We start from the raw sequence: 24,679 nt of genomic DNA on the forward strand, positions 1-24,679 counted from the left end.
CTGGTGTAGGCAGCTAGCTCAGCAGAGGTATGTGAGGTGAGAGGCATGGCCTCTGCCAAGGCCTGGACTCAGGCGAGAGGGTCAGCCACGGGTCCAGGACTCAGGGTAGCCCCTTGGCACACTGGGAGGGAGTGGCCTGGCACCATTGTGACCCGTTCACTCCCAAGACCCTCAGGGACAGGCAGGCAGTCAGTGGACACTGTCGGCACGGTGGGCTGGGGGCGTAAGGGCCCCGGTGGTCCTAGGGACCCCATGGCCATGGTTGAGCGGCCGAGGCCCGAGTGGGCCTCGTATCACAACTGCAACAGCAACAGCTGCCAGGACCTGGGCAACTCTGTCCTGTTGCTGCTGGGCCTCATCATCTGCATTAACATTAGCATCAATATAGTGACCCTGGTCAGGGTGGGGCCGGATGGGAGGGAGCTGGTGGGATAGTGGGGGGCAGGCCTGCCAGCCAGGGCCTACCTGGGATCACTGTGTCTTCCCCCACTTAGCTCTGGAGCCGATTCCGTGGTGTCTTATACCAAGTGTTCCATGATACCATTTGTGAGAAAGGTAAGAGGTCTGGGGGCTGGGACATAGGAGGGGCAGAAACCAAGTGCTCTAGCCTCAGCCCTAAATTAGGCCCTTCCCTTCTTGCTCGCCCCTCTCAGACACCATAGCTGTGTTGCTGCCCTTCCTGGGCCCTGCCTCTCCATGCCTGTAGGAGCTGGCCTCCCCACTAGTCTCACCTCTCCCCCATCCACAGAAGCTCCCAAGTCATCATCACTCAGAAAGCAGACCCAGCCCCCTAAGAAGCAGAGTTCCCCTGCAGTCCATCTTCGGTGCACCATGGACCCTGTGATGATGACTGTGACCCCGCCCCCAGCTCGCCGCCATCGCCGTCGAGGCTCTCCCACACGCTGTGCTCACTGCCCAGTAGCTTGGGCTCCTGACACTGATGACGAGAAGCCTCATCAGTACCCAGCTATCTGCTCCTACCACTGGGATGTCCCTGAGGACTGGGAAGGCTTCCAACACACTCAGGGGACCTGGGTTCCCTGGTCTCAGGATGCCCCAGAGCCCCCTCCCCAGACCATCCGCTTCCAGCCTACCGTAGAGGAAAGGCCCCTCAAAACAGGCATACGGTCCGAGCTGGGCCTAAGGGCCTATGTGTATCCTGTGAACCCCCAACCTCCCAGCCCTGAGGCTCCTAGCCACAAGAACGGTGGGGAGGGGGTGGTGCCAGAGGCAGAGGCGGCTCAGTACCAGCCTGTCCCAGCTCCCACCCTGGGCCCAGCAGTCATCCCTGAATTTTCCCGGCGCCGCTCCTCAGGCCGAATAGTGTATGATGCCCGGGACCTGAGACGGCGGCTTCGGGAACTGACCCGGGAGGTGGAGGCCCTGTCCCGCTGCTACCCCCTAGCCTCTGGATCCAGCACTGCCGAGGAGACAAGCAAGAATTGGGTGTACCGTTCCCTAACTGGGAGGTGACTGGAAAAAAATAAAAAGGAGAGAGGAGGTGATCTGTGGTGGTGTTGGGGTGCCAGGGCCCACACAGCACCTAGAAGCTGTGGCTGTGAAGAGAATGCTCTCCCTAGCCACAGGGCCCTGAGCCCTGAGGACCCTCATTAACCTTTTGCCCCACAGGCCTGTCCCTGTCCTCAGCCTTTCCTAGGCCCTTCTGGGTTCCAAGGCTCTTACCTGCCTCTACCTTGTTTTCAATTTTTTTTTGAGACAGGGTCTTTTCTGTTGCCCGGGCTGGAGTGCAGTAGTGCAATCACAGTTCACTGCAGTCCCAACTGTCTCCCACCTCAGCCTCCTGAGTCACTAGGACTACAGGCATGGGCCACTAGTTTGTTGTTGTTGTTGTTGTTTGTTTGGTTGGTTGGTTTTTGTGTGTGGGGGGGGTTGTTTTTGTTTTTAAGACAGAGTCCTATTCTTGTCACCCACACTGGACTGCAATGGCACAATCTTGGCTCACTGCAACCTCTGCCTCCCAGGTTCAACCAATTCTCCTGCCTTCAGCCTCCTGAGTAGCTGGGACTACAGGCGTGTGCCACCATGCCCTGCTAATTTTTGTATTTTTAGTGCAGATGGGGTTGTGCCATGTCGGCCAGGCTGGTCTTGAACTCCTGACCTCAGGTGATCCGCCCGCCTCAGCCTCCCAAAGTGCTGGGATTACAGGCGTGAGCCACCCCGCCCCAGCCCACCACTATTTTTTGTAGAGATTGGGTTTCACTACTTTGCCTAGGCTGGTCTCAAACTCCTGGGCTCAATTGATCTGCCTGCCTCAGCCTCTGAAAGTTCTGGGATTACAGGCGTGAGCCACTGTGCCCGGACTGTTTCCTCCCCCTCCCCTGAGGCAGGGTCTTGATCTGTCACTCAGGCTGGAGTGCAGTGGTGCAATCATGGCTCACTGGAGACTCAATGTCCTGAGCTCAAGCAGTCTTCCTGCCTCAGCCTCCTGAGTAGCTGGGACAACAGGCACCACCACGCCCAGTTAATACCTTGTTTTCTTTAGTGCACAGAGAAGCCCCTAAATTCTACCCCAGGACCCCAGGCAGTCATGCACTAGAGGAGAGATCTCCATCTCCATGGCCCTAACTCCTCAGAAGGCTGGTGCCTGCCAGAGCCCAGGGTTAGGCTGCAGCCACCGGTGAAGCCTGGTTCCCACGTAAGCCCTGGTTTATTTGGGGAGGGATGGCTGAGAGGGTGTCTAGTCCTTCACAGTTCCCCAGTCACCCTGAAGGTCCTATACCCTTAAGCAGGACTGGAGCAGAGGATGAAATATTGGGGCCCCCTTGGCTGGGCGCAGTGGCTAACGCCTGTAATCCCAGCACTTTGGGAAGCCGAGGCGGGCGGATCACGAGGTCAGGAGGTCGAGACCATCTTGGCTAACACGGTGACACCCCGTCTCTACTAAAAAATAAAAAATAAAAAATAAAAAAAATTAGCCGGACGTGATGGCGGGTGCCTGTAGTCCCAGCTACTTGGGAGGCTGAGGCAGGAGAATGGCGTGAACCCAGGAGGCGGAGCTTGCAGTGAGCCGAGATTGCACCACTACATTCCAGCCTGGGCAACAGAGCGAGACTCCATCTCAAAAAAAAAAAAAAAAAAAGAAGAGAAATATTGGGGCCCCCCTCAAGAGGTACCTCACTGTAACATCATAGCTCTCTGTGACCTCACTCCTTTGATTAACTCACCATGTCACCAGTGAGGAGACTAAGTTCAGAGAAGCTAAGGGTCTTGCTCATGGTTACACAGACACTGAGGATCAAGCTCATGGCCTCAGATGCTCCATCCCATTGCTGCAGAGCCAGCCTGACCCACCAGAATCTCCCACCTTCCCCAGTTCACCATGTGCACTCAGAAACTGAGAAACAGAGAAACTCAGGTCCTGCCTTTCTGCTACACAATTGGGATCATATGCACATGCACACACATACCACTTGAGAACAAGCAGCTGTGTGCGTGAGCCCAGGCTGAGGGAGCGGGACTTCACCTTCCACTCTAGACAGATTCCTGGAATGTGAGCAGATGGACCGTTTGCAAATGGCCCTACTTCTCTCATTCAACTAACGTTACTGATCATTTTCAACGGATTCCATTCAGTGGAATCTGAATCTACTCTGCATCTACTCTGTGTTTGGAGGCTGGATGGGATATGCTCACTGGCCTTTCTTTCTGCTGAGTGGTTCACTGTGTAAACAAATGGCTTGCAGTCTCCAGGGCACCACAGACCCCAGTGATGCACCTGTTTTAAGTCAAACACTCTTTTTGGTATATTAACAATTACATGTATTTTGTGCTTTGTTAATTTCATGTGGTTTTCTTGTTGTTGTTGTTGGGTTGGTTGTTTGTTTTGAGACAGTCTCACTCTGTCACCCAGGCCGGACTTCTGTGGCGCGATCTCGGCTCACTGCAACCTCCACCTCCCAGATTCAAGCGATTCTCCTGCCTCAGCCTCCCAAGTAGCTGGGATTACAGGCGCCCACCAACATGCCCAGCTAATTTTTGTGTTTTCAGTAGAGGTTTCGCCATGTTGGCCAGGCTGGTCTCAAACTCCTGACCTCAGGTGGTCCACCTGCCTGGGATTATAGGCGTGAGCCACTGCTCCCAGCAAGTTTCCTTCCTTCCTTCCTTTCTTTCTTGTTTTTTTGGAGACAGATTCTCGATGTGTCACCCAAGCTGGAGTACAATGGCGAGAGCTCAGCTTGCTGCAACCTCCACCTCCTGGGTTCAAATGATTCTCCTGCCTCAGCCTCCCGAGTAGCTGGGACTACAGGCGCGCATCACCACACCCAGCTAATTTTTGTATTTTTAATACAGACGGGGTTTCACTACGTTGACCAGGTTGGAACTCCTGACCTCAGGTGATCCAGCCACCTCAGCCTCCCAAAGTGCTGGGATTACAGGCATGAGCCACCGCGCCCAGCTCGGGTTTTCTTCAGGTAGTAGCTTAACCGTTTTTCACCTTGGATTAAGGGTGGGTTGGTGGGAGTGCAGGTGGTTAGGTTGGAGAAACCATGGCTGGGGTTGGTTCCCAGCAGAGGCAGCCACCTCAGTGAGTCAGATGTCAGTGTGACGAAGTGGCTGGTGGGCTCAAGGACCACCAACACCTAGGGCTGGAGTCTGGCCAGGAAGAATTGGGCAGAGATGGGAGCTAGAGGACTTTTGACAGGGAAATGGGCAGAGTAGGGAGGGGCTGGTACAGCAGGGTGATGCCTGAGGGGACGCAGTGTCACCCGCCCATCTAGTCACCCTAGATGCTGGCCCCAAAGTAACCATGGGGCAAGGCACACCAACAGGCTATGTAAGTTGCCATAATGTCTCAAAAGAACAATAAAACAGGACATATCTTATGCATGCTTCAACCCTGTGACGACTGTGTCAGCCTCTAACTACCCTATCTTCAGCTCAGGAACCAGCTGTGGGGTTAAGCAAACCTCGTGGAGATAGAGGAACAGACTGAGATCTGGGATATGTGGGGACCGGTCTCCACCAAGTAGGAGCCAAGGGTGGAGATGGCGGTAGAAGGGGCCAGCAGAATGGATAAAAGCTGCCACCTCCACATTGTGACTCTCGCTAGCTCACCTCATTGTGACCTGGCTCCCTTATCAGCTTGTAGTTATCTCCGGGGATTGGCATGAGTGCAGTGTGGGTTGGGGCCGGGGGTGGGGGCAGAGGGGGGTGGCCCAGGTGGCCCTAGGACCCCCCCTCCATGGAAAACCAGCTATGGCATAACACCGTGAGATGTTGCAATCAATACCAAGAAAGCCCCCACGATGCCGAGGACATCTTACTCCTGCTGCTGGGCCTCATCGTTCTTGTCAACATTGGCATCAACGTGGCAACTATGGTCAGTGATGATTGTGGACTACCTCTGGGGGTGAACAGGGCCAAGGGTGGGAGCCAGCTGCAGCCTACATCTCCACCTGCGGGTGCGGTCTAGATTGGGGCGGGGGCAGGGGTGGTGGTGCTGGGCGCGGAGGGCCTGGCCTTCACTCTCTTCCACCCTGCCCCAGATGTGGCATGGACTCCAGAACGCCTTAGACAAGATGATTGATTGGGCTACTCAGAAAAGTAAGTGTGGCTGCTGGAGAGGTAGGGGACCCCCATCCCCACCCCTGACAATGGCCCTAGAAACCCAGGCCCCAGTGTTCCCAACCTTGAGCTCTTCTGACAATTGCCCTGACTTCATGGACTCTTGCCTTCCCCAGATGAAATTCAGGCCAGTGAAAGTCCCCCAAGTGGTCCCCCAGACAAGGCTCAGGATGTCCACATCCACTGCATCCTGGACCCTGTGCAGGTGAAGATGTCCCGACCCACGCAGTACTCCTCTTTCTCCTGCCACCATTTCTCCAACCATCACAGTAGCAGTCTTCTTCGCTGTGTTCGTCGCCACCGCCGCCACCGCCGTTGTCGCCGTCGCTGCTGCAACCACCAGCAGCGGCCACAGAACTACAGACAAATCCCCCATAGCCGCTCAGTCTTCCGTAACCCACATCGCAGCCAAAAGATGTCACAACTACACCGAGTGCCTTTCTTTGATCAGGAGGACCTGGATTCCTACCTGGAGGAGGAGGACAACCTGCCCTTCCCGTATCCCAAGTACCCACGTCGCGGCTGGGGTGGGTTTTATCAGAGAGCGGGCCTGCCCTCCAATGTGGGGCTGTGGGGCCACCAGGGTGGTATCCTGGCCAGTCTGCCACCACCCTCTCTCTACCTGTCACCTGAGCTGCGCTGCATGCCCAAGCGTGTAGAGGCCAAGTCCGAGCTGAGGCTGCAGTCCTGTGGGCGCCACGGTTCCCAGTCCCGACTGTGGGGCAATGTGGAGGCTGAGCAGTGGGCCTCGTCTCCACCACCTCCCCACCGGCTGCCCCCTAACCCCTCTTGGGTCCCCGTGGGGCACAGCCCTTACCCCTCAGTGGGCTGGATGCTGTATGACTCCTGGGATCAGCGGCGTCGTGGCATGGAGGGCTTTGAGCGCCCCCCTGCCTTGGTGTCCCGGAACGCCCGGCCTGAGGTCCAGGGCTGCCGGGAGCACCACTCCCTACAGTCCCACCGGCAGAGCCTGCTTGGTCACGCCTATGGCCAGTCCCACCGCAGTCCCCACCCATCCACGGAACCCTTGGGCTACAGCTCCCGGGACCCCCATGAGGTGCGGCGTCGGGCAGCTGACTGGGCTGAGGCTCTGCCCGCCTGGCGTCCTCTGACTACCTCTGCCTCCCTCACGGTGTTGGACGAGGCCTCCCACCAACGGACCCCAGCTCCAAGCTCAGTGCTGGTCCCCCATTCCTCCCAGCCCTGGCCCAAAGTCCAGGCTGCGGATCCCGCCCCTCCCCCGACCATGTTCGTCCCACTCAGCCGGAATCCAGGGGGCAATGCCAACTACCAGGTGTATGACAGCCTGGAGCTGAAGCGGCAGGTGCAGAAGAGCAGAGCCAGGTCCAGCTCACTGCCACCGGCTTCCACCTCCACCTTGAGGCCCTCTCTGCACAGGAGCCAGACCGAGAAACTCAACTGACCAGCAGGCGGATGTGGGGTGTGGGGCAGGGCATGGAGGGAGAGGAATAAAGAGAAACAGAGTCCAGGAAACACTGTGGTGGTCTGTAGCGTGGGAGTGCCACTCCTTCGGCCAGCCTGGGTCCCTGCCCTTGGCTTCCTGAAATGAGAAACCAGTGTCCCCTTCTTGGTGTGAGGCACCCCTTGGCTTAGTGGCCACGCGGCTGCCAGCAGGCCCTCCTGGTCTGCACCATGCACTACGTAGCTCTTGCACTGGCTGACGACAACCACCCGGGCTCTTTATTCTCCCTGTTTCCAGCAAGGATCAGGTCTGGATTCTGAACTCAGTGTCTTGAGTGGAGCTCTTTGGGATTTACTTAGCACATGGTACAGGACCAAGCCAAGGCTCTGGATTCCAGCCATGCCTTCCCCAGGGCTCTGAGGCGGAGGTCTTCCCGGTCTCTGGTGTGGTCAAGAGGTAAAGGGTTCAGGATTCTGAAATGAAACTGCAGGAGTGGCCGAGTGCGGTGGCTCACACCTGTACAGCGCTTTAGGAGGCCGGATCACTTGAGGCCAGGAGTTCGGGACCAGCCTGGCCAACATGATGAAACCCCGTCTTGGTCGGGCACGGTGGCTCACGCCTGTAATCCCAGCACTTTGGGAGGCTGAGGTGGGCAGATTACGAGGTCAGGAGATTGAGACCATCCTGACTAACACGGTGAAACCCCGTCTCTACTAAAGAAATACAAAAAATTAGCTGAGTGTGGTGGCGGGCACCTGTAGTCCCAGCTACTCGGGAGGCTGAGGCAGGAGAATCACTTGAACCCGGGAGGCAGAGGTTGCAGTGAGCTGAGATCACACCACTGCACTCCAACCTGGGTGACAGAGTGAGACTGCATCTCAAAAAAAAAAAAAAAAAAACAAAAAGAAACCCCGTCTCTACGAAAAATACAAAAATTAGCCAGGTGTCGTGCATGCCTGTAGTCCCAGCTACAACTATTTGGGAGGCTGAGGCAGAGAATCGCTTGAACCTGGGAAGCGGAGGTTGCAGTGAGCCGAAATCACACCACTGCACTCCAGCCTGGATGACAGAGCAAGAAACCATCTCAAAAAAAAAAAAAAAGGAAGGAAGAAAGAAAGAAACTGCAGGAGTGATGGAATGAGAGTGAGTGAGTCACCCAGCAGTAGAGAACGATGGAGAAACAGGAGAGGGTCACTGGCTTCCAGACCCTGTTTGCCTGTCCATACCTGGTTACTCAAACCTGGTTACCAGAGAGTTCCACCCTGGGCCCTCCTCTTCCTCGACGTTCCTCATTGTGACCCTGACCACCTGCCTCATTATGACTCAGTCCACCCCCTCCCCAACAACAGGAGTCTTGCTCCTAGTGACTGTGTGAGGGCCGGGGGCCCAGGCAGTCCTGGGACCCCAGGCCATGGGTGAGCGAGCCTATCATGGGGCCCAGGTGTGCTCTGGCACCAACCCCAGGAAGTGCCAGGACTTAGGAGACTCGATTCTTCTTCTTCTGGGCAGCTTCATCTTGCTCAACGTGTGGATCAATGTGGTGACTCTGGTCAGGGCAGGATCTGGGTAGCAGGGTTGGGGGAGCCCTGGGGTCTTGAAGGGGCTGAGGTGGGAGGGCTGTTGGGGTGTGGCCAGATAAGAGTTGGACTTAGGGGCTCACCCTGCTTCCGGACTCACCCGCCCTCCCACTCCCTTCAGCTCTGGAAGCATCTGAAGAGCTCCTTGCGGATTCTTTTCCGTCATTTTTTCCCCAAAGGTGAGTGGGCCCCTGTATGGGCTTCCAGGGATATGGGCCTGTCCCCTTTCTCCTATCCCTGGCCCAGTTCTTAGTCCCTAGGGAACCCGGGCATTGTCCCCATCCTACCTCTCCCTGCAGACAAGCAGCCCAGCGGCAGCCATCCCATAAGTATTTGCTCCTCCGTGGATCCCAAGAACCTGTGCTCAAAAGTCTCTTCCCGCGTCCATCCTCGCCCAGGCTTCCTGCTCAGGCGCGTTAACCACCTTGACTCCTGGATACCAGACATGAACGATGAGAAGGTTTCTGCGTGCTGCTGCATGCCCCCTAAATGTGGACATGCCGGCGTTCCCAGGGAGTCTGCATGGGGACTGTACAAGGCGGGGATGATGGGCGGGGGAGAAGCCCCTCAGGTCGCAGCCTCAAAGGCTCAAGCCTCCTTGCTGTCCAGGCCAGAGACATCTTCCCAGTTCCCAAAGATGAGCAAGTTGGACACGGGTCCATGCCACCTGCCCCAAGAGAGCAAGACTAAGACCCCAGACTGTGCCCCAGCCGAGGCCCCAGCTCAGGCCCAGGTCCACTCCCCAACCCACACTCCTGTGTGCACCCCAACCCACCCCTGGACCCGCTCCACGGACCACACCGCTGTGCACACCCCTGCCCACTCCTGGACCCACTCCAAAGCCCGCACCCCCGAGGGCACCCACTCCCAGGCCCAGGACACCTCAGCCCAGGCCCAAGCCCACACCTCGGCCCCTACCCCAGCTCAGACGCCAGCCCACATCCAAGCTCACACCCCAGCCCCTACACCGGCCCAGGCCTCAGCTCACACTAAAGCCCATACGTCAGCCCAGGCCCAAACCCACTCTCCGCCCCACACCCCTGAGCATACTCACTCCCAGGCCCACAGCCCTGAACACACCTCAGCCCATGCCCCAGCCCACTCCCCAGCCCAGGCTCCTATGCCTGTCCCAGCCCACCCCCAGGCCCATGCCCCTGAGTACACCTCAGCCCATGCCCCGGCGTATATCCCAGACCACTCTCATCTAGTCCGCAGCTCCGTTCCTGTCCCAACCTCTGCCCCAGCTCCTCCCGGAACTCTTGCCCCAGCCACTACTCCTGTCCTAGCTCCAACACCAGCCCCTGTCCCAACCTCTGCCCCAGCTCCTCCCGGAACTCTTGCCCTAGCCACTACTCCTGTCCTAGCTCCAACACCAGCCCCTGTCCCAACCTCTGCCCCAGCTCCTCCCGGAACTCTTGCCCCAGCCACTACTCCTGTCCTAGCTCCAACACCAGCCCCTGTCCCAGCCTCTGCCCCCACCCCTGCTCCAGCACTGGTCATGGCCCTGACTACCACTCCTGTCCCTGATCCTGTCCCTGCCACCACCCCTGCCCCTATCATAACTCCTATACCCTCTACCCCACCTGCCTTCAGCCATGACCTCTCCACTGGCCATGTGGTCTATGATGCCCGCAGGGCAAAGCAGAATTTCTTCCATATGTCCAGCCCCCAGAACCCTGAGTATTCAAGAAAAGACTTGGCTACCCTCTTCAGGCCCCAAGAGGATCAGGACCTGGTGAGTTCTGGCATATCTGAGCAAACAAAGCAATGCAGTGGGGATAGTGCCAAGCTTCCTGCAGGATCCATACTGGGCTACCTGGAGTTGAGGAATATGGAACGGAAGAACTCAGATGATGCCAAAGATAAGTTCCCCCAGACCGAGACTTCCCCTTACTGCAGCTTCCATCCTTGCAGTTCTGAGAAGAACACAGACTCCCAGGCTCCATTCTACCCCAAATTCCTTGCCTACTCCCGGGATACTGCATGTGCCAAGACTTGCTTTCATTCTGCAACCACTGCCCAGAGCTCAGTGTGCACCCTTCCTCCACCATTCACTCTTTCCCTGCCTCTCGTTCCTCCCAGATCCTTTGTCCCTCCTCAACCCACCAACCGTCAGAGGCCTTCCACCTTAATACAAACCCCTACTGTTCTTCCAACCTCCAAGTTTCCTCAGTCCATCCTCACTTCCCAATTCCCCATCCCTTCCCTGTTCGCCACCATTTCCCAACCCCTGATCCAACCCCAATGCCCTGAATGTCATGAGAGTCTAGGCCTTACCCAAGATTCTGGCCTTCAGAGGACCCCAGGCCCTTCAAAAGACTCCAGAGTTCCCAGGAATCTGGACCTTGCCCAAAACCCAGACCTCTACAAGAACCCAGGCCTTACCCAAGATCCAGGCCTCCACGAGAACCCAGGTCTTGCTCCAAATCAAGGCCTACATGAATTCCCAGGCCTTCCCCAAGATTCTTATCTCTGCCAGAATCCAAGCCCTTCTCAAGACTTTGGTCTTCACAAGAATTCAGGCATTACTCAAGATTCCCACCCCCAAAAGAACACAGGTCTGACTCAAGAAGCTGGTATCCTTAGGAGCCCATGTCTCACCCAACCCCCTGGCCTCCACAAGAAAACACCATTTACGCAAACTTCTGATCTTCAGAGGAGCTCAGGCTTTACACAAGACTCTGGAATCTATAGGAATCTTGAACCAAACCAAGAGACTGTGATCTACAAAAATCAAGATCTCTCCCAAGCAACTGACCACCAAAAGAACCTAGGCTCTTCTAAAGATTCTGGAGGTCACAAGAATACAGGCAATGTCCAAGATCCAGGAGTTTGTAGTACCGCAGGCCTTACTGAAGATTCTGGATCACAGAAGGGTCCGTATGTTCCCCAAGACTCTGAAGTCAATAAGAGCTCAGGAGTTATCAAGGAATCTTGTCTCCACAAGAGCCCAGGCCTTGTCCAAACCTCTGGCCTCCCAAAGTGCTCAGGCCTTACCCAAAACTCAGGAGACTACAAGAATCCAGGACTTATCCAAGATTGTGGTGGCCACAAAGTTAAAGGCCTTACTCAAGATTCCAACCTCCCAAGCCTTACCCAAGCCACTAAAGTTGAAAGAAGATTTAGCCTTCCCCAAGATGTTGGAGTTTACAGGAGCTCAGAACATAGCCAAGACTCTAATCTCCACAAGTGCCCAGGAATTAATCAAGATCCTGGCCCCCATAAAGACCCAGCCCTTGTCCAAGACTCTGGCCTCCCCAAGATTTCAGGCCTTACCCAGGAATCTGGCCCCTACAAGAACTCATGCCTCATCCCAGATCCCAGCCTCTACAAGAACCCAAGCCCTGCCCTAGGTTCTGATTTTGTCCAGCTTCTGTCCCTACTTCAGACCCCAAAGTCCACACTGTCCCTGATGAAGTCATCTGTGCCTGAGAAGGCTGCTCAGAAGGAGGACGCACAGCGGCACGTCCTCTGGGCTCGTGTCCAACTCAATCAGAACTCCTGCCCTTCCAAGGCCCAAGTGTTCTCCAATGACCTGCAGACCTTCTCAGAGGTACCTGTATTAATTGAGCTGCAGTCATCCTCCTGGCGGGCAGGCAGCCAGCACGGGGCGTACCGCCCTGTGGATACAGTTCCTTCAGGCTACCAGAACTATCGTCAGATGTCTATGCCTACCCATATCAACTGGAAGTCCCACTGCCCTGGACCAGGCACCCGGGCAGGGCATGTGGTTTTTGATGCCCGTCAGAGATGGTTGGCAGTGGGCAAGGACAAGTGTGAAGCTCTGTCTCCTAGGCGCCTTCGTCAAGAGGCACCCAGCAACTCGGGGAAACCATCAAGGAGTGGGGATATCAGAATGTGATGAGAACCTTGGACAAAGAGGGGACAAAAGCGCATCAGGAATAAAGAGGCGAGAGAAATGTTCTGTGTTTGTTTGAGGACATCCACCCCAGCCCATCCCCGATGCTGGCCACCCACAAAGCCGCTGAGGACAGGTCCCTGTTTCTCCTCCATAGCTGCATAGCTAAGCCCATTATCCTCAAGGCCCTAGAGCTCCTCTGTCCCATACACTAGCCATTAGCCAAATGTGGCTATTAAAATGTATATTAGGCCTGGTGCAGTGGCTCACACCTGTAATCCCAGCACTTTGGGAGGCCGAGGTGGGCGGATCACCTGAGGTCAGGAGTTCGAGACCAGCCTGGCCAACATGGTGAAACCCCGTCTCTATTAAAAATACAAAAATTAGCCGGGCATGGTGGTGCACGCATGTAATCCCAGCTATTCGGGAGGCTGAGGCAGGGAGAATCACTTGAACCTGGGAGGCGGAAGTTGTGGTGAGCCGAGATCGCACCATTGCACTCCAGCCTCGGTGACACAGCAAGACTCTGTCTCAAAAAAAAAAAAAAAAAAAAGTAGATGTTACTGCGGAACAGATTTTTAAATTTTGTTTAATTTTAATTTACATTTTCTTTTTTTCTTTTTCTTTTTTTCTTTTTTTTGAGACAGAGTCTCGCTCTGTCACCCAGGCTGGAGTGCAATGGCACAATCTCGGCTCACTGCAACCTCTGCCTCCCAGGTTCAAGCAAGCGATTCTCCTGCCTCAGCCTCCTGAGTAGCTGGGATTACATGCGTGCACCACCACGCCCAGCTAATTTTTGTATTTTTAGTAGAGATGGGGTTTCACCATGTTGGCCAGGCTAGTCTCGAACTCCTGACCTCAAGTGATCCACCCGCCTCGGCCTCCCAAAGTGTTGGGATTACAGGCGTGAGCCAGGGCGCCTGGCCACATTATCTACATTTCAAGTGCTCAACAGCCACAGGTGGCTGCTGGTGGCTACTGTATCAGACAGGACCAACTCAGGACATTGCTATCGTCACAGAAAATTATATTGGAGAGCCATGCTTTAGAGTTTAGAGGAACTATTCCTTGTCGCCCATTCTTAACATCTTCAAAGCTTCCACAGAGTCCAGAGAACTTAGTTCTTTTTAGAGTGCCTCGGAAGCCACCCTCTGGGAAGGAGGTGAGATGCAGGGATGTCTGATGCCTGGTTACTCCAGATTGTGAGAAACAGCCCAGTCTCCAGTTCTCCTGATCTGGCCTCTTGGGTCACAGCCAGATGTGTGTGTACGGGAACCTACTTGCACAGTTCTGGGCTGCTTTGGTGCTCTCGCTTCTCCCAGGGACCCCAGCTCTGGTTGCTGAAGGAGAAAACTCTCTGTCAGTGACGAGGAACCCCTGAGTCCTGGGCTTGCCAAATTGATCTCTACAGTTGGGGAGTCTCTTCTTTTACAGGCCTCTAATTTTCCTAGATGTCCTCCTTAATTATCTTATCCATGGACTTAGGCCTATCCCGTCCTGGAGACAGACCAAGGGCAGAAGGAATGTAAGAAGTCGTGGCCCAGGCCGGGTGCAGTGGCGCGTGCCTATAATCCCAACACTTTGGGAGGCTGAGGTGGGAGGATCACCTGAGGTCAGGAGTTCAAGACCAGCCTGGCCAACATGGTGAAACCCTGTCTCTACTAAAAATACAAAAAATTAGCCGGGTATGGTGGCAGGCGCCGTAATCCCAGCTTCTCGGGAGGCTGAGGCAGGAGAATTGCTTGAACCCGGGAGGTGGAGGTTGCAGTGAGCGGAGATTGCGCCACAGCACTCCAGTCTGGGCAACAGTGCGAGACTCAGTCTCAAAAACAAAACAAAACAAAACAAAAATTTGAGATCCCAAAGTGTTTTCCCTGCCACGACTCAGGTAGCAGTGAGCTGAGGTGGGCATCACTAACATGTATGTCTCTCCTATGAGTCAAACGTCCATTTCTGGGCCACCATCTGTGTGCTCCTGCCTAACACTACCACTTTTGGGATTCCAAGATGCACCCCCCCCCCACCCAGGCAGGGGTCCCTATCTCTCCCCAGGCCCTAGGGTGGAGTTTCGCTCTTATCACCCAGGCTGGAGTGCAATGGCACAATCTCAGCTCACTGCACCCTTTCCCTCCTAGGTTCAAGTGATTCTCCTGCCTCAGCCTCCTAAGTAGCTGGGATTACAGGCGTCTGCCACCACGCCCGGCTAATTTTTGTATTTTTAGTAGAGACAGGGTTTCGCAATGTTGGCCAGGCTGGCCTTGAACTCCTGACCTCAGGTGATTCACCCGCCTCAGTCTCCCAAAGTGCTGGGGTTACAGGCGAGAGCCACCGCGCCCGGCCCATCCCTCATTATTTTTTGCGACTCAGAGCCATCCTATTACCCCTCTCAAACCCCAAGGAATGTTTGAGTGGGGTTGATATGGGTGTGAAAAGACACAGAATAATCTGTCTCCAGAGGAACTACAACTTCCATCAGGCACTACTTCAGCGGAACAGGAAAGGATGTGGGGGCGTGGCTACTACGCCCTAGTAGAGCGGGAAACTACAACTCCCAGGATAACGCGGGATTTCAGCAGGGCCAAAGGAGTGATTGAGCTCTGACTGGCGACCCGACCCGGCAGAAACCACCTCGACAGCCTCCAGAAAGGGGCGTGGCCGAAAATGTAGGGGCGTGGCCACGTGGGCATCAGGAAGAAGTAACCTGTTGAATCTATTTCTGCTCCCCACCCTTACTGCTTCCCATAAGGGGGAAGCCGCAGACTAATAAGCCTCTTCCAAAAAAGAGGTAAAGGGAGGTAGACAAGGGGCGGTGGCGGAGGCTGGCTACTGCATTCCGTAGGAGGAGCCAACAGTTACTTTTTACCTGCTGAGTCCGGTGAACCAGTTCATGGGGGCGGGGACCTGCATATGAGAAAAGGGCGAAGATAGAAGAGGTATTTATTTGTTCATTTTGAGGACTAAATTTAGAACCCATCATCTACAGACCCATTTGTAGGTTGTCTGGGGCACTCGCTCGGCCTCAGGAAGAGGGAAGAACGGGGACGACTTTGTGGCAGCAAAGCCACCTCCCTTCCGTGTTTTCCGTAGCCCAAAGCGATAGAACCGCATGGCTTCCGCAGTCTGGGGGAGTGCCCCCTGGTGGGGCCCGCCGCCCCCGGCCCCAGCTCGGCCGCTCACGGACATCGACTTCTGCTCCGGGGCGCAGCTGCAGGAATTGACCCAGCTGATCCAGGAGCTGGGTGTGCAGGAGAGCTGGAGTGACGGGCCCAAGCCGGGAGCCGATCTCCTCCGGGCCAAGGACTTTGTCTTCTCTTTGCTTGGTAAGTAACCCTACTTGCCTTTGGGAACTCACAGCTCTCAGCCTCACCACGCCCCCGCCCCCGCCCCGGCTTTGGGCGACGCCCTCACGATCCGTTCCCTTTTTTTAGGTCTAGTTCACCGCCGGGACCCTCGCTTTCCTCCCCAGGCAGAGCTCTTGCTGCTTCGTGGTGGGATTCGCGAGGGCTCCCTGGATCTGGGGCATGCACCCCTGGGTCCCTACGCCCGGGGACCTCACTACGATGCCGGCTTCACACTCCTAGTGCCCATGTTTTCACTGGACGGCACTGAACTGCAACTGGACCTGGAATCCTGTTACGCACAGGTCTGCCTCCCAGAGATGGTGTGCGGAACCCCCATCCGCGAGATGTGGCAGGATTGCTTAGGACCCCCAGTCCCAGCAGCACGTGATTCGATCCACCGAACGGAGAGCGAAGAAAGTTCCAAGGACTGGCAAAGCTCTGTAGACCAGCCGCACAGCTACGTCACTGAGCACGAGGCGCCGGTGTCTTTGGAAAAATCACCTAGTGACGTTTCAGCGTCCGAGTCGCCTCAGCATGACGTCGTCGACCTTGGCTCTACCGCACCTTTGAAAACAATGAGTAGTGACGTCACCAAGGCAGCCGTCGAAAGCCCAGTCCCAAAGCCGTCGGAGGCTCGGGAAGCGTGGCCCACATTATGTTCCGCCCAGGTGGCTGCCTGGTTCTTTGCTACGCTGGCGGCGGTCGCCGAGTCTCTGATCCCTGTCCCGGGTGCTCCGCGTCTGGTGCACGCAGCTCGCCACGCGGGTTTCACCACCGTCCTCCTGGCTACCCCTGAGCCCCCTCGCCGCCTCCTGCTCTTCGACTTGATCCCAGTGGTGTCCGTGGCGGGCTGGCCCGAGGGGGCTCGGAGCCACTCGTGGGCCGGTCCGCTGGCCTCTGAGTCGGCTTCCTTCTACCTGGTGCCCGGTGGCGGCACCGAGCGGCCGTGCGCCTCCGCCTGGCAGCTCTGTTTTGCCCGCCAGGAGCTGGCGCTCAAAGCGCGCATACCAGCGCCGCTGCTGCAGGCGCACGCGGCGGCCCAGGCGCTACTGCGCCCGCTGGTGGCCGGGACCCGGGCGGCGGCGCCCTACCTCCTGCGGACGCTGCTGTACTGGGCGTGCGAGCGGCTGCCTGCGCTCTACCTGGCGCGGCCAGAAAATGCGGGCGCCTGCTGCCTCGGGCTGCTAGACGAGCTGGGCCGAGTGCTCGAGGCCGGGACGTTGCCTCACTATTTTCTGAACGGCCGACAGCTCCGTACGGGGGACGACTCCGCTGCGCTGCTCGGAGAATTGGCCCGGCTCCGCGGGGACCCAGCCCGGGCCCTCCGTGCCGCGGTGGAGGAGGCCAAAGTGGCCCGCAAGGGGGGCGGTTTGGCGGGCGTGGGGGGCGGGGCCCATTAAAGACGCTGTTCCTACCAGTGGAAAGTGCCTCTGTGGGCGAGCGGGACGTGGGGGGTCCTGCTCGCCCCTCGCCAGGGGGACTGACTGTGTGCCCTGGGCCTGAAGCCCCCCTTCTGGAAGGCCTCCCTGTTGGTTCCTCCTCTACGCCCACCCGCCTGCCCCCGCACAAGTTGCCCCATTCCAGCCTCGCTATTCTCCACATCTGTGGCCAGCACTCCGCCCAGGGGCAGCTTCCAGAAACCGTCTGTCCCCAGTTCTTTTGGTCATTTCTCTTAAGGGCCAATAGAAATGGGAGAAACATATTTGCTGACCAAACGCGAAAAGGAGTTATGGAGACCAGGGTCTGATCAATTTGGCTCACACAAAGGCAGAGATATGAAGGAGGCCGGATTTCGCCCAAGGCTGGATCTCACCACCCCCCATCCTCCATCTCTCCAGTTCTTCCCCCACTTTACTCGTGCGGTTCTTTCTTCACTAACATCCCGGCCAGTAGGGTCTCTCTCCCTTCTCCCAGCGTCCGCCATTCCATCTCCCTTAGGCCCAACCTCTCCTTCCTACCCAGGGGTGCGTTCAGGAGGCCTTCCTGTCCCTCCTCCTCTGAAGGCTGAGACGTGCGGCCTTGCCTCGGCTTTGCCTGCTTGTAAGACACAGTCCGCACTCTCTACCTCCAAAGAACCCCGGGGTTCCTCCTGCCCGGCTTCACCCTCCTATTTCCCAGCGTCTCCGCCCCCTGCCCCGCCCCCGGGCCGGCTCTCCGAGGAGGGGGAACTGCTGTCGCCGCCGCCGCCGCCGCCGCCGCCGCCGCCGCCGCCTCAGCTTCCCACAGCCGCTGCCGCTGCCGCCGCTCTGCCTGGTCCAGCCACCGGCCCAGTGCTCTGACTTCGCCGGACCGGGGAGCTCTGCAGAGACACCCTCACTCCTTCCCAAGGGTCCGGGACGCCTAGCCGGGCGTGGGGGGAAGCTCCGTTTGCGGGGGACAGGGAGGGAGGAGCCTGGAGCCGAAGCCAGCGCCACCCGTCGCCGGATCAACAGGACAGGACAGGTTGAGGGGCGTCGGGAAAAGGAAGAGGGGGTGCTATAGGCAATCCCGGGGAGGACAAGGAAGCCCTGTAGCAGGAAGCTGTGATCCGCTCTGACTTGAAGGGGGCCTGTTCACATCTGGGGACTGGTGACAACGTGGGTGCACTCCTCTCTTGGGGGGCTGGTTAGATTGGAGGGCGTGGGATCTAAACAGCACCAGCTGTCCCCAAGAAAACTTAAGGGGCAGCCAGGGGAGAAAAAAACAAAAACAAAAACAAACACGGATGCTCCTCATTTTGAGGTGGCGGAAGGCCCTCCAGACAACTACCTGGTGTATCCACTAGGAAGGGTGGATTTGGAGGTGACTTCAAAAGGAGCGGAGGGTGTGAAGGTGAAGAAAGGGTCTTGGCCGCTAGAATTCTATGCTACTAGACATGGGGGGGACTTGGTGAAAAAGGTATTATCCAGCCAGAGGGTCTGGGAGCCCTGTCTTACTGAACCTGGGCAACCTGGATATTCTGAGACATATTTTGGGGGGATTTCAGTGAAAAAAGTGGGGGATCCCCTCCATTTAGAGTGTAGCAAAGGAAAAAACACCAAGGTTGGGTTCCTTCCTGACATTGGCAGTGCCCCAGTAGGGGTGGGATGAGCGAATATTCCCAAAGCTAAAGTCCCACACCCTGTAGATTACAAGAGTGGATTTGGCAGGAGTGTGCCCCAAAATACAGTGGAAAGGTGCCTGAAGATATTTAAACCACGTCTTGGAAATTTAGTGGGTCTTGGCTTTGGGATAGGTGAAGTGAGGACAGACACTGGAGAGGAGGGAAAGGGGACGTTTTCAATAGGAGGCAAAACTCGAGGGTGGGATCCACGGAGGAGTACATAGGCTGCTGGATCTGGTGGAGCCAGCACTGGGCCCACGGGTGGTAACTGGCTGCTGTGGAGGGGGGTACGTGGGGGGGGGGGGTCTGGGGCTTATCCTCAGGTCCTGTGGGTGGGGCAGCGAGTCGGGGCCTGAGCGTCAAGAGCATGCCCTAGTGAGCGGGCTCCTCTAGCGGAGCCCAGCGCGCTCCGGGCGCCTGCCGGTTTGGGGGTGTCTCCTCCCGGGGCGCTATGGCGGCGCTGGCCAGTAGCCTGATCCGGCAGAAGCGGGAGGTCCGCGAGCCCGGGGGCAGCCGGCCGGTGTCGGCGCAGCGGCGCGTGTGTCCCCGCGGCACCAAGTCCCTTTGCCAGAAACAGCTCCTCATCCTGCTGTCCAAGGTGCGACTGTGCGGGGGGCGGCCCGCGCGGCCGGACCGCGGCCCGGGTGAGTGCGGCTGGGGCGGGGTCTCCCGGCCAGAGGTTTCTCTGCCTGGGAGATTGAGGCCAGGGACTCTGAAGAATAGGGCCCGGCTGAGGGGCTCCCCGAAAGTGGAAGGGGGTGGGCCAGGACGACAAAGTCCCTGCCAGACTGTGCCTCAGTTTCCCTTCTCTTTTGTCCATAACCCGGAGTCTCCTTATTTTCGAGGTCAAGGGGAAGGCTTGAGGGGCTGTCTGGCGCCCCGAAAGCCTCGTAGTTCCTGCTCGTCCCCCCTTCCCAACACAGCAGTCCCCACCCCCATCGTCCTCCGCCTACGTGCCGGTTCTCGCGATTCTTTCAATCTGGAGCGCAGGGGCCCGGGGGTTTCCAGATGCCTGGGTCACCCCAAGGATTTCTGCAGCTCCAGCCGCACGCCCCCCCAGCCCCCGCCCGCCCCGGTTCTCCCGCTCCTCCACGCCTGGGCTGGGTTCCTCCTGGTCGAGCTCTGCTGGCTCCGAGCCAATCTCCCCAGCTCTCCCTCGGGTGTCCTTGCAGCTCCCTCGCCAGCCAGCCCTCTATGCGCCCTCCTCCTGTGACCTGCGCTTCAAGAACGGAGCTGGGCACCCCTCCCATAACCCCCGCGCCACTCCGAAATCGGGTCCCGTAGGCTCAGGGGACCCTACGCTGGCAGGAACTCAGACACAGTTCACGGCTAGAGATGGGCGCCGACTCGGGGGTCGTACCACCTACAAGGGGGGACAGGGAAGTCGGCAGAGAGCAAGCGATGGGGGAGGAGAGTTGTGAGAGTTAGAATGTGGTCCCCGTCCATGTACGACAGTCAGGGAGTCCCTCTGGCCCTGCTCCCGCCCGCTCCCAGCTCCCCTAAGGGTAGCCACCTCGCGCCCTCCTCCCCGCGCCACCGGCTGCCCATAGTGGTACAATCCGCAGCCCACCCTCTGAGTAGGACCGGGCCCCCACGTGACTCAGCCTGCCTCTCCATCTCCTCAGCTCCCACCCCCCATATCCTTGGTAAGGTCCCCCTTACCCCAGGCGAGTTACCTGGCCGAAGGGGAGAGGCTGAGCCTCAGGGAGAACTGGGCCCCCGGGAGCCAGCGGACTGACAGACAGACAGACAGACAGACAGATGGGTCAGTGTCAGACAGGCCGGCGCTGGGCCAAGGCAAGGCTCTCGCCAAGCTAGCGGCAGCCGCAGCAGGTGCTGAGTCAGCGTCAGGCCCAGTCCCACCCCCACTCCTGAGGGAGAGCCCCTACCCTGTGGTCAATTTGCTGCTGCCAAGATCCCCCACCTTCGCAAACACGCTGCCCCTTCAGTACCCCTGCTGGTCTCCCTCTGTCCCTGCCTTTTGATATATCTCTCCCCTCCCTCCTCCCCCACTCCTTCGCCCTTCTGGTTGAGCTGTAGGGTAGGAATTAAGCCATTTAAATAAATTTCAATAAATTACACTGAAAGCTCCTGGTTATAGGAAACAGAAGGGGCCCACACCAGCTTTCCCAGGAGTGAAAGAGAGGTGGGAGAGAGCGTGCTTGGAGGATAAGAGAGCTGGGGCCCTGGGACCCTCTTCCTTCCTTTCATTCTCCTTTCTTCCCTCTAATCCTGCCAAGTGTAGGAATGTTTCTGGGAACGGAGATGTCATTTTCAAAGATGAATGTCTCTCTCTCCAGAGCCTCAGCTCAAAGGCATCGTCACCAAACTGTTCTGCCGCCAGGGTTTCTACCTCCAGGCGAATCCCGACGGAAGCATCCAGGGCACCCCAGAGGATACCAGCTCCTTCAGTGAGAGGGGAAGCTGGCCGCAGGGTGGGAAGGGGGAGAATGGGGACAGGAGATGACAATCCTATTCCCTCTTCAGCTTCTGTTGCCATTGATCCGTCTTCCTGACCTCTAAGGGAAAAAGTGGAGCTGGGATGAGGGGAGCTCAGGTGAGGGTCAGAGGCCTGGGTACTGATGCTCCCTCTCTCCACCTGCAGCCCACTTCAACCTGATCCCTGTGGGCCTCCGTGTGGTCACCATCCAGAGCGCCAAGCTGGGTCACTACATGGCCATGAATGCTGAGGGACTGCTCTACAGTTCGGTGAGACAATGAGGCTGAGTGGCCGGGAAATATTGGGGACTCCCCTTCCTCAATTTGTCCCTTGAGGGAATGACAACCTTCCTCAACTACAGACATTTTGCCCGGGACTCCTCCCTCCAGCTTTGCTGATGGCCTGTCATCGCTGCCCATTCCAGACCAGCTCCTCTAGGGTCTCTCCAGTCCCCACTCCTTGCACACCCCCAAAACAGCCCCAGGTTCTTTGAATGTCCAACTCTTTCTGCCTTTTAGGGCCCCTACTTCTTATCCCACCTCCTCCAGATTTTGTCATTACTCACTTCCCTGGAGTCATCCAGGATAGGGGATAGTGAGAGACTGGGAGTACAGTGGAGAGAAGGAATCTTATTGCAAGACCCCTAAAAGTCTAGTTCTTTTTTTTTTTTTTTTAAATAGTGACAGGGTCTTGCTATGTTGGCCAGGCTGGTCTGGAACTCCTGACCTCAGGTGATCCACCCGCCTCGGCCTCCCAAAGTGTTGGGATTATAGGCATGAGCCACTGTGCTTGGCCCAGAGCCTAGTTCTTAGCCCTCAGCCCTCTTCCTTGTCCTCCCTTTGCTCCCAGGTCCTACATGGACTCAGAAGTTGTCCTCCCCCTCCCCCAAAAAAGTACGGATTTGTGCTTTCCATGAGCTCCTTTCTGCCCAGTGATGTGTCTTTTTATCTCTCTGTCTTTGTGCGCCTTTCTGGGTCTTTGTCTCCTTAGCCGCATTTCACAGCTGAGTGTCGCTTTAAGGAGTGTGTCTTTGAGAATTACTACGTCCTGTACGCCTCTGCTCTCTACCGCCAGCGTCGTTCTGGCCGGGCCTGGTACCTCGGCCTGGACAAGGAGGGCCAGGTCATGAAGGGAAACCGAGTTAAGAAGACCAAGGCAGCTGCCCACTTTCTGCCCAAGCTCCTGGAGGGTGGGTATAGACTCAAGAAAATGTGGGCCACAGGAGAGGGTATTGACCTTGATATGGACATTTAGGGGCAGACAGCTCAGGCTACAAGTGATAAGAGGACCCTTTGTGACAGATCAAGCCAGGAAGGCTTTGCCCTTTGGGGGTTTGGGTGCGGTCCTCCTGTGGGGTTGGGGTTCTTGGAGGGTGAATGTATGGGAAGGGAGCCCTTTTGGAGCACTGGTTCTGCCTGGGTCCCTCTGTGCCTAACTCTCCTTCCCTGCTCCTCTCTTTCTCCCCTTCACAGTGGCCATGTACCAGGAGCCTTCTCTCCACAGTGTCCCCGAGGCCTCCCCTTCCAGTCCCCCTGCCCCCTGAAATGTAGTCCCTGGACTGGAGGTTCCCTGCACTCCCAGTGAGCCAGCCACCACCACAACCTGTCTCCCAGTCCTGCTCTCACCCCTGCTGCCACACACATGCCCTGAGCAGCCAGGTCCCACTAGGTGCTCTACCCTGAGGGAGCCTAGGGGCTGACTGTGACTTCCGAGGCTGCTGAGACCCTTAGATCTTTGGGCCTAGGAGGGAGTCAGAGAGGGGGATGTCTGAAGATGGTCCTGGCTGATCACTTCTTTCTTTCCACACTCACACAACCCCATGCCTTTTCCTGAGATGGCGCTGGGAGTTCCCACATGGACAGCCAGGGCATAAACACTTCCCACCCCGGCTCAGCCAGTTCCTGGAGTCCTGTGCCCCTTTTCATTGCCACTGAGCCATTTCTAGATTCACTGGAGCTCAGGATTCATGTGTCCTTCTTTCCCTACTCTACCTTCTACCTTGGTCTGGACACATTCTGGAACACTGGACACCCTCGCCGGGGCCACTTCTGCACTAGGGCTCTGTGCTGGAACCCAGGCATGCTGCCAGCCTTTTCTCTGGATCTGTCAGGCTTCTGTCCTTGACTCAGATGGACCCCTGGTTTCCAAGTAGAAAGAGGCTAGATTTGGGCCTTGTCTAGCTGTTGGCTTTGGCCTGAACTGGAACCAGTCTCAGATGACCACGGGTTTAACCTTCTTATCCCAGAGACACCCAATTCTAGAGCTTTATGGAGCCATACTCCCCCCTGAATCCTAGCTCTAGGACATAGATCATGACTCTCAGCCCTTTTACCCAGGATGGAGCTGGGGCCTGTATAGCCATATTATTGTTCTAAGTAAGTTCTAGCCCCACCCTCCCGCCTTCTTGAGTGATACCTATTACGGATGAGTTCTGGAAAAGACCCAGCTATGATTCATAAAAACAGTTCTGGATGAATCAAGAACCATTTCTTGTTTTTCCTAGATAATTCTCTAAAAATATGATTCTTCCATATAGAATGCTAAGCTTATTTTTACATGCAGTTTCTAGCTCCTTCAACCCAGCTGAGGTCGTGCCAGGGAGACAGAGTCTGGAGAAGGGCAGAGGAATTTTGGAAGGATCCCTGGCTCATAGTAGGGAAGCTGGGATGGGGGAGGGGTCAAAATTATGGCATGACTGAACCTGCGTCTGTGTTGGGTGGACATGAATACTTAGCTACCTCAGCAGGAATTCCTTCCAGGTCCCCTTTAAAGCTGAGGTCCTTAGAGTAATACGTCCTGAATAAAAAGGACAAATGGATACAGCCTTGACCCTCCCAGTGAGGAGACCCCAATTCAGCAATAAGTCTCACCCTTCTCCCCTACAGGTCAGGCCAAGAAGGGTGAAGGCCTCTTGCACTCCAGACCTCATATGCCCCAACAGCTTCTAATTGGATAGAACTTGCCTTACCTTACAGCTCACAACCTCAGCTGGGTTTTAGGTACCCAAAAAGGGCCTGTCTAGATTTTTTCAGAAAAACGTGGAGTGCTAGGGGCAGCCTGGAAAAGATGGGGAACCTGCTGGTGAACTAGGAGGGAGACTTCCATAGCCTCAGACTTGGATAGGGTAGGCTGAGGGGGCCCTAAGGGAGGGACTAAGGCTCCAAGGCAGGTCACTTTTCCTTAGGCTGTTCTACTTCTGGCTTGTTGCAAGAGGAGTAGATGCCCCCTCACCCACACAAACCCCACTCAGTCTCCACCCAACTCCTGGCACTGCTCCCAGGGGATCGGGTCTCCACTCCAGCTTTCTCAATTAAAGACGATTTATACAACTGAAGTGCTGTCTGTCATCTGTCGGTGGCGGGCTTGGCAGT

At 56.7% G+C, this 24,679-nt stretch overlaps 5 protein-coding genes and 1 long non-coding RNA gene across 13 annotated transcripts; 5 read left to right on the top strand and 1 right to left on the bottom strand.

Moving 5' to 3' along the window:
- The first annotated feature begins 177 nt into the window (after window positions 1-177).
- SPEM1 (spermatid maturation 1) lies at window positions 178-1,847 on the top strand. The gene is made up of 3 exons (XM_003810089.6): window positions 178-396; window positions 495-555; window positions 749-1,847. The coding sequence occupies exons 1-3, from the start codon at window positions 253-255 to the stop codon at window positions 1,471-1,473; spliced, it is 930 nt and encodes a 309-aa protein (XP_003810137.2). The 5' UTR covers window positions 178-252; the 3' UTR covers window positions 1,474-1,847.
- Window positions 1,848-2,323: 476 nt separating this feature from the next.
- SPEM2 (SPEM family member 2) lies at window positions 2,324-7,077 on the top strand. Of its 2 annotated transcripts, XM_055102306.2 has the most exons (5): window positions 2,324-2,656; window positions 4,312-4,433; window positions 5,256-5,341; window positions 5,508-5,565; window positions 5,703-7,077. In XM_055102306.2, the coding sequence occupies exons 2-5, from the start codon at window positions 4,400-4,402 to the stop codon at window positions 7,007-7,009; spliced, it is 1,485 nt and encodes a 494-aa protein (XP_054958281.1). In that variant the 5' UTR covers window positions 2,324-2,656; window positions 4,312-4,399; the 3' UTR covers window positions 7,010-7,077. The 2 variants fall into 2 exon arrangements, with proteins under 2 accessions (XP_054958281.1, XP_003810135.1); XM_003810087.4 differs by lacking the exon at window positions 2,324-2,656 and having other exon boundaries at window positions 4,333-5,341.
- Window positions 7,078-8,303: 1,226 nt separating this feature from the next.
- SPEM3 (SPEM family member 3) lies at window positions 8,304-12,761 on the top strand. Of its 6 annotated transcripts, none has more exons than XM_055102302.2 (4): window positions 8,330-8,558; window positions 8,708-8,765; window positions 8,886-9,046; window positions 10,252-12,645. In XM_055102302.2, exons 1-4 carry the CDS (start codon window positions 8,421-8,423, stop codon window positions 10,264-10,266), a joined length of 372 nt encoding a protein of 123 aa, XP_054958277.1. In that variant the 5' UTR covers window positions 8,330-8,420; the 3' UTR covers window positions 10,267-12,645. The 6 variants fall into 6 exon arrangements, with proteins under 6 accessions (XP_034797329.1, XP_054958277.1, XP_054958275.1 ...); XM_055102300.2 differs by having other exon boundaries at window positions 8,351-8,558; window positions 8,886-9,319; XM_055102301.2 differs by having other exon boundaries at window positions 8,351-8,558; window positions 8,985-9,319.
- Window positions 12,762-14,580: 1,819 nt separating this feature from the next.
- Window positions 14,581-17,203, top strand: TMEM102 (transmembrane protein 102). Its single transcript, XM_003810086.5, has 2 exons — window positions 14,581-15,765; window positions 15,874-17,203. Exons 1-2 carry the CDS (start codon window positions 15,552-15,554, stop codon window positions 17,184-17,186), a joined length of 1,527 nt encoding a protein of 508 aa, XP_003810134.1. The 5' UTR covers window positions 14,581-15,551; the 3' UTR covers window positions 17,187-17,203.
- LOC134729488 (uncharacterized) lies at window positions 15,367-17,927 on the bottom strand. The gene is made up of 2 exons (XR_010110614.1): window positions 17,745-17,927; window positions 15,367-16,350 (listed from the first exon to the last, which is right to left on the bottom strand). It is a non-coding gene; the product is annotated as an uncharacterized LOC134729488 (long non-coding RNA).
- A 48-nt stretch (window positions 17,928-17,975) lies between these two features.
- Window positions 17,976-24,642, top strand: FGF11 (fibroblast growth factor 11). 2 transcript variants are annotated; one of them, XM_057300381.2, is made up of 5 exons: window positions 17,976-19,512; window positions 21,169-21,279; window positions 21,474-21,577; window positions 22,299-22,497; window positions 22,781-24,642. In XM_057300381.2, the coding sequence occupies exons 1-5, from the start codon at window positions 19,320-19,322 to the stop codon at window positions 22,849-22,851; spliced, it is 678 nt and encodes a 225-aa protein (XP_057156364.1). In that variant the 5' UTR covers window positions 17,976-19,319; the 3' UTR covers window positions 22,852-24,642. The 2 variants fall into 2 exon arrangements, with proteins under 2 accessions (XP_057156364.1, XP_034797335.1); XM_034941444.3 differs by lacking the exon at window positions 17,976-19,512 and adding an exon at window positions 20,297-20,514.
- Window positions 24,643-24,679: the final 37 nt, after the last annotated feature.

Source organism: Pan paniscus, chromosome 19, assembly GCF_029289425.2.
Source record: "Pan paniscus chromosome 19, NHGRI_mPanPan1-v2.0_pri, whole genome shotgun sequence".
Taxonomy (NCBI): domain Eukaryota; kingdom Metazoa; phylum Chordata; class Mammalia; order Primates; family Hominidae; genus Pan; species Pan paniscus.

Bases quoted from the DNA above. Each gene is read 5' to 3' on its own strand.
- SPEM1 (XM_003810089.6), top strand. From the start codon at position 253: ATGGCCATGGTTGAGCGGCCGAGGCCCGAGTGGGCCTCGTATCACAAC. The intron at 397-494 runs GTCAGGGTGGGG...TCCCCCACTTAG, and splicing joins GCATCAATATAGTGACCCTG to CTCTGGAGCCGATTCCGTGG. The intron at 556-748 runs GTAAGAGGTCTG...CCCCATCCACAG, and splicing joins TGATACCATTTGTGAGAAAG to AAGCTCCCAAGTCATCATCA.
- SPEM2 (XM_003810087.4), top strand. From the start codon at position 5,204: ATGGAAAACCAGCTATGGCATAACACCGTGAGATGTTGCAATCAATAC. The intron at 5,342-5,507 runs GTCAGTGATGAT...ACCCTGCCCCAG, and splicing joins GCATCAACGTGGCAACTATG to ATGTGGCATGGACTCCAGAA. The intron at 5,566-5,702 runs GTAAGTGTGGCT...TGCCTTCCCCAG, and splicing joins TGATTGGGCTACTCAGAAAA to ATGAAATTCAGGCCAGTGAA.
- SPEM3 (XM_034941438.3), top strand. From the start codon at position 8,421: ATGGGTGAGCGAGCCTATCATGGGGCCCAGGTGTGCTCTGGCACCAAC. The intron at 8,559-8,707 runs GTCAGGGCAGGA...CACTCCCTTCAG, and splicing joins GGATCAATGTGGTGACTCTG to CTCTGGAAGCATCTGAAGAG. The intron at 8,766-8,885 runs GTGAGTGGGCCC...CTCTCCCTGCAG, and splicing joins CCGTCATTTTTTCCCCAAAG to ACAAGCAGCCCAGCGGCAGC.
- TMEM102 (XM_003810086.5), top strand. From the start codon at position 15,552: ATGGCTTCCGCAGTCTGGGGGAGTGCCCCCTGGTGGGGCCCGCCGCCC. The intron at 15,766-15,873 runs GTAAGTAACCCT...CCCTTTTTTTAG, and splicing joins CTTTGTCTTCTCTTTGCTTG to GTCTAGTTCACCGCCGGGAC.
- FGF11 (XM_034941444.3), top strand. From the start codon at position 20,298: ATGTGGTCCCCGTCCATGTACGACAGTCAGGGAGTCCCTCTGGCCCTG. The intron at 21,280-21,473 runs GTGAGAGGGGAA...CTCCACCTGCAG, and splicing joins AGAGGATACCAGCTCCTTCA to CCCACTTCAACCTGATCCCT. The intron at 21,578-22,298 runs GTGAGACAATGA...TTGTCTCCTTAG, and splicing joins AGGGACTGCTCTACAGTTCG to CCGCATTTCACAGCTGAGTG.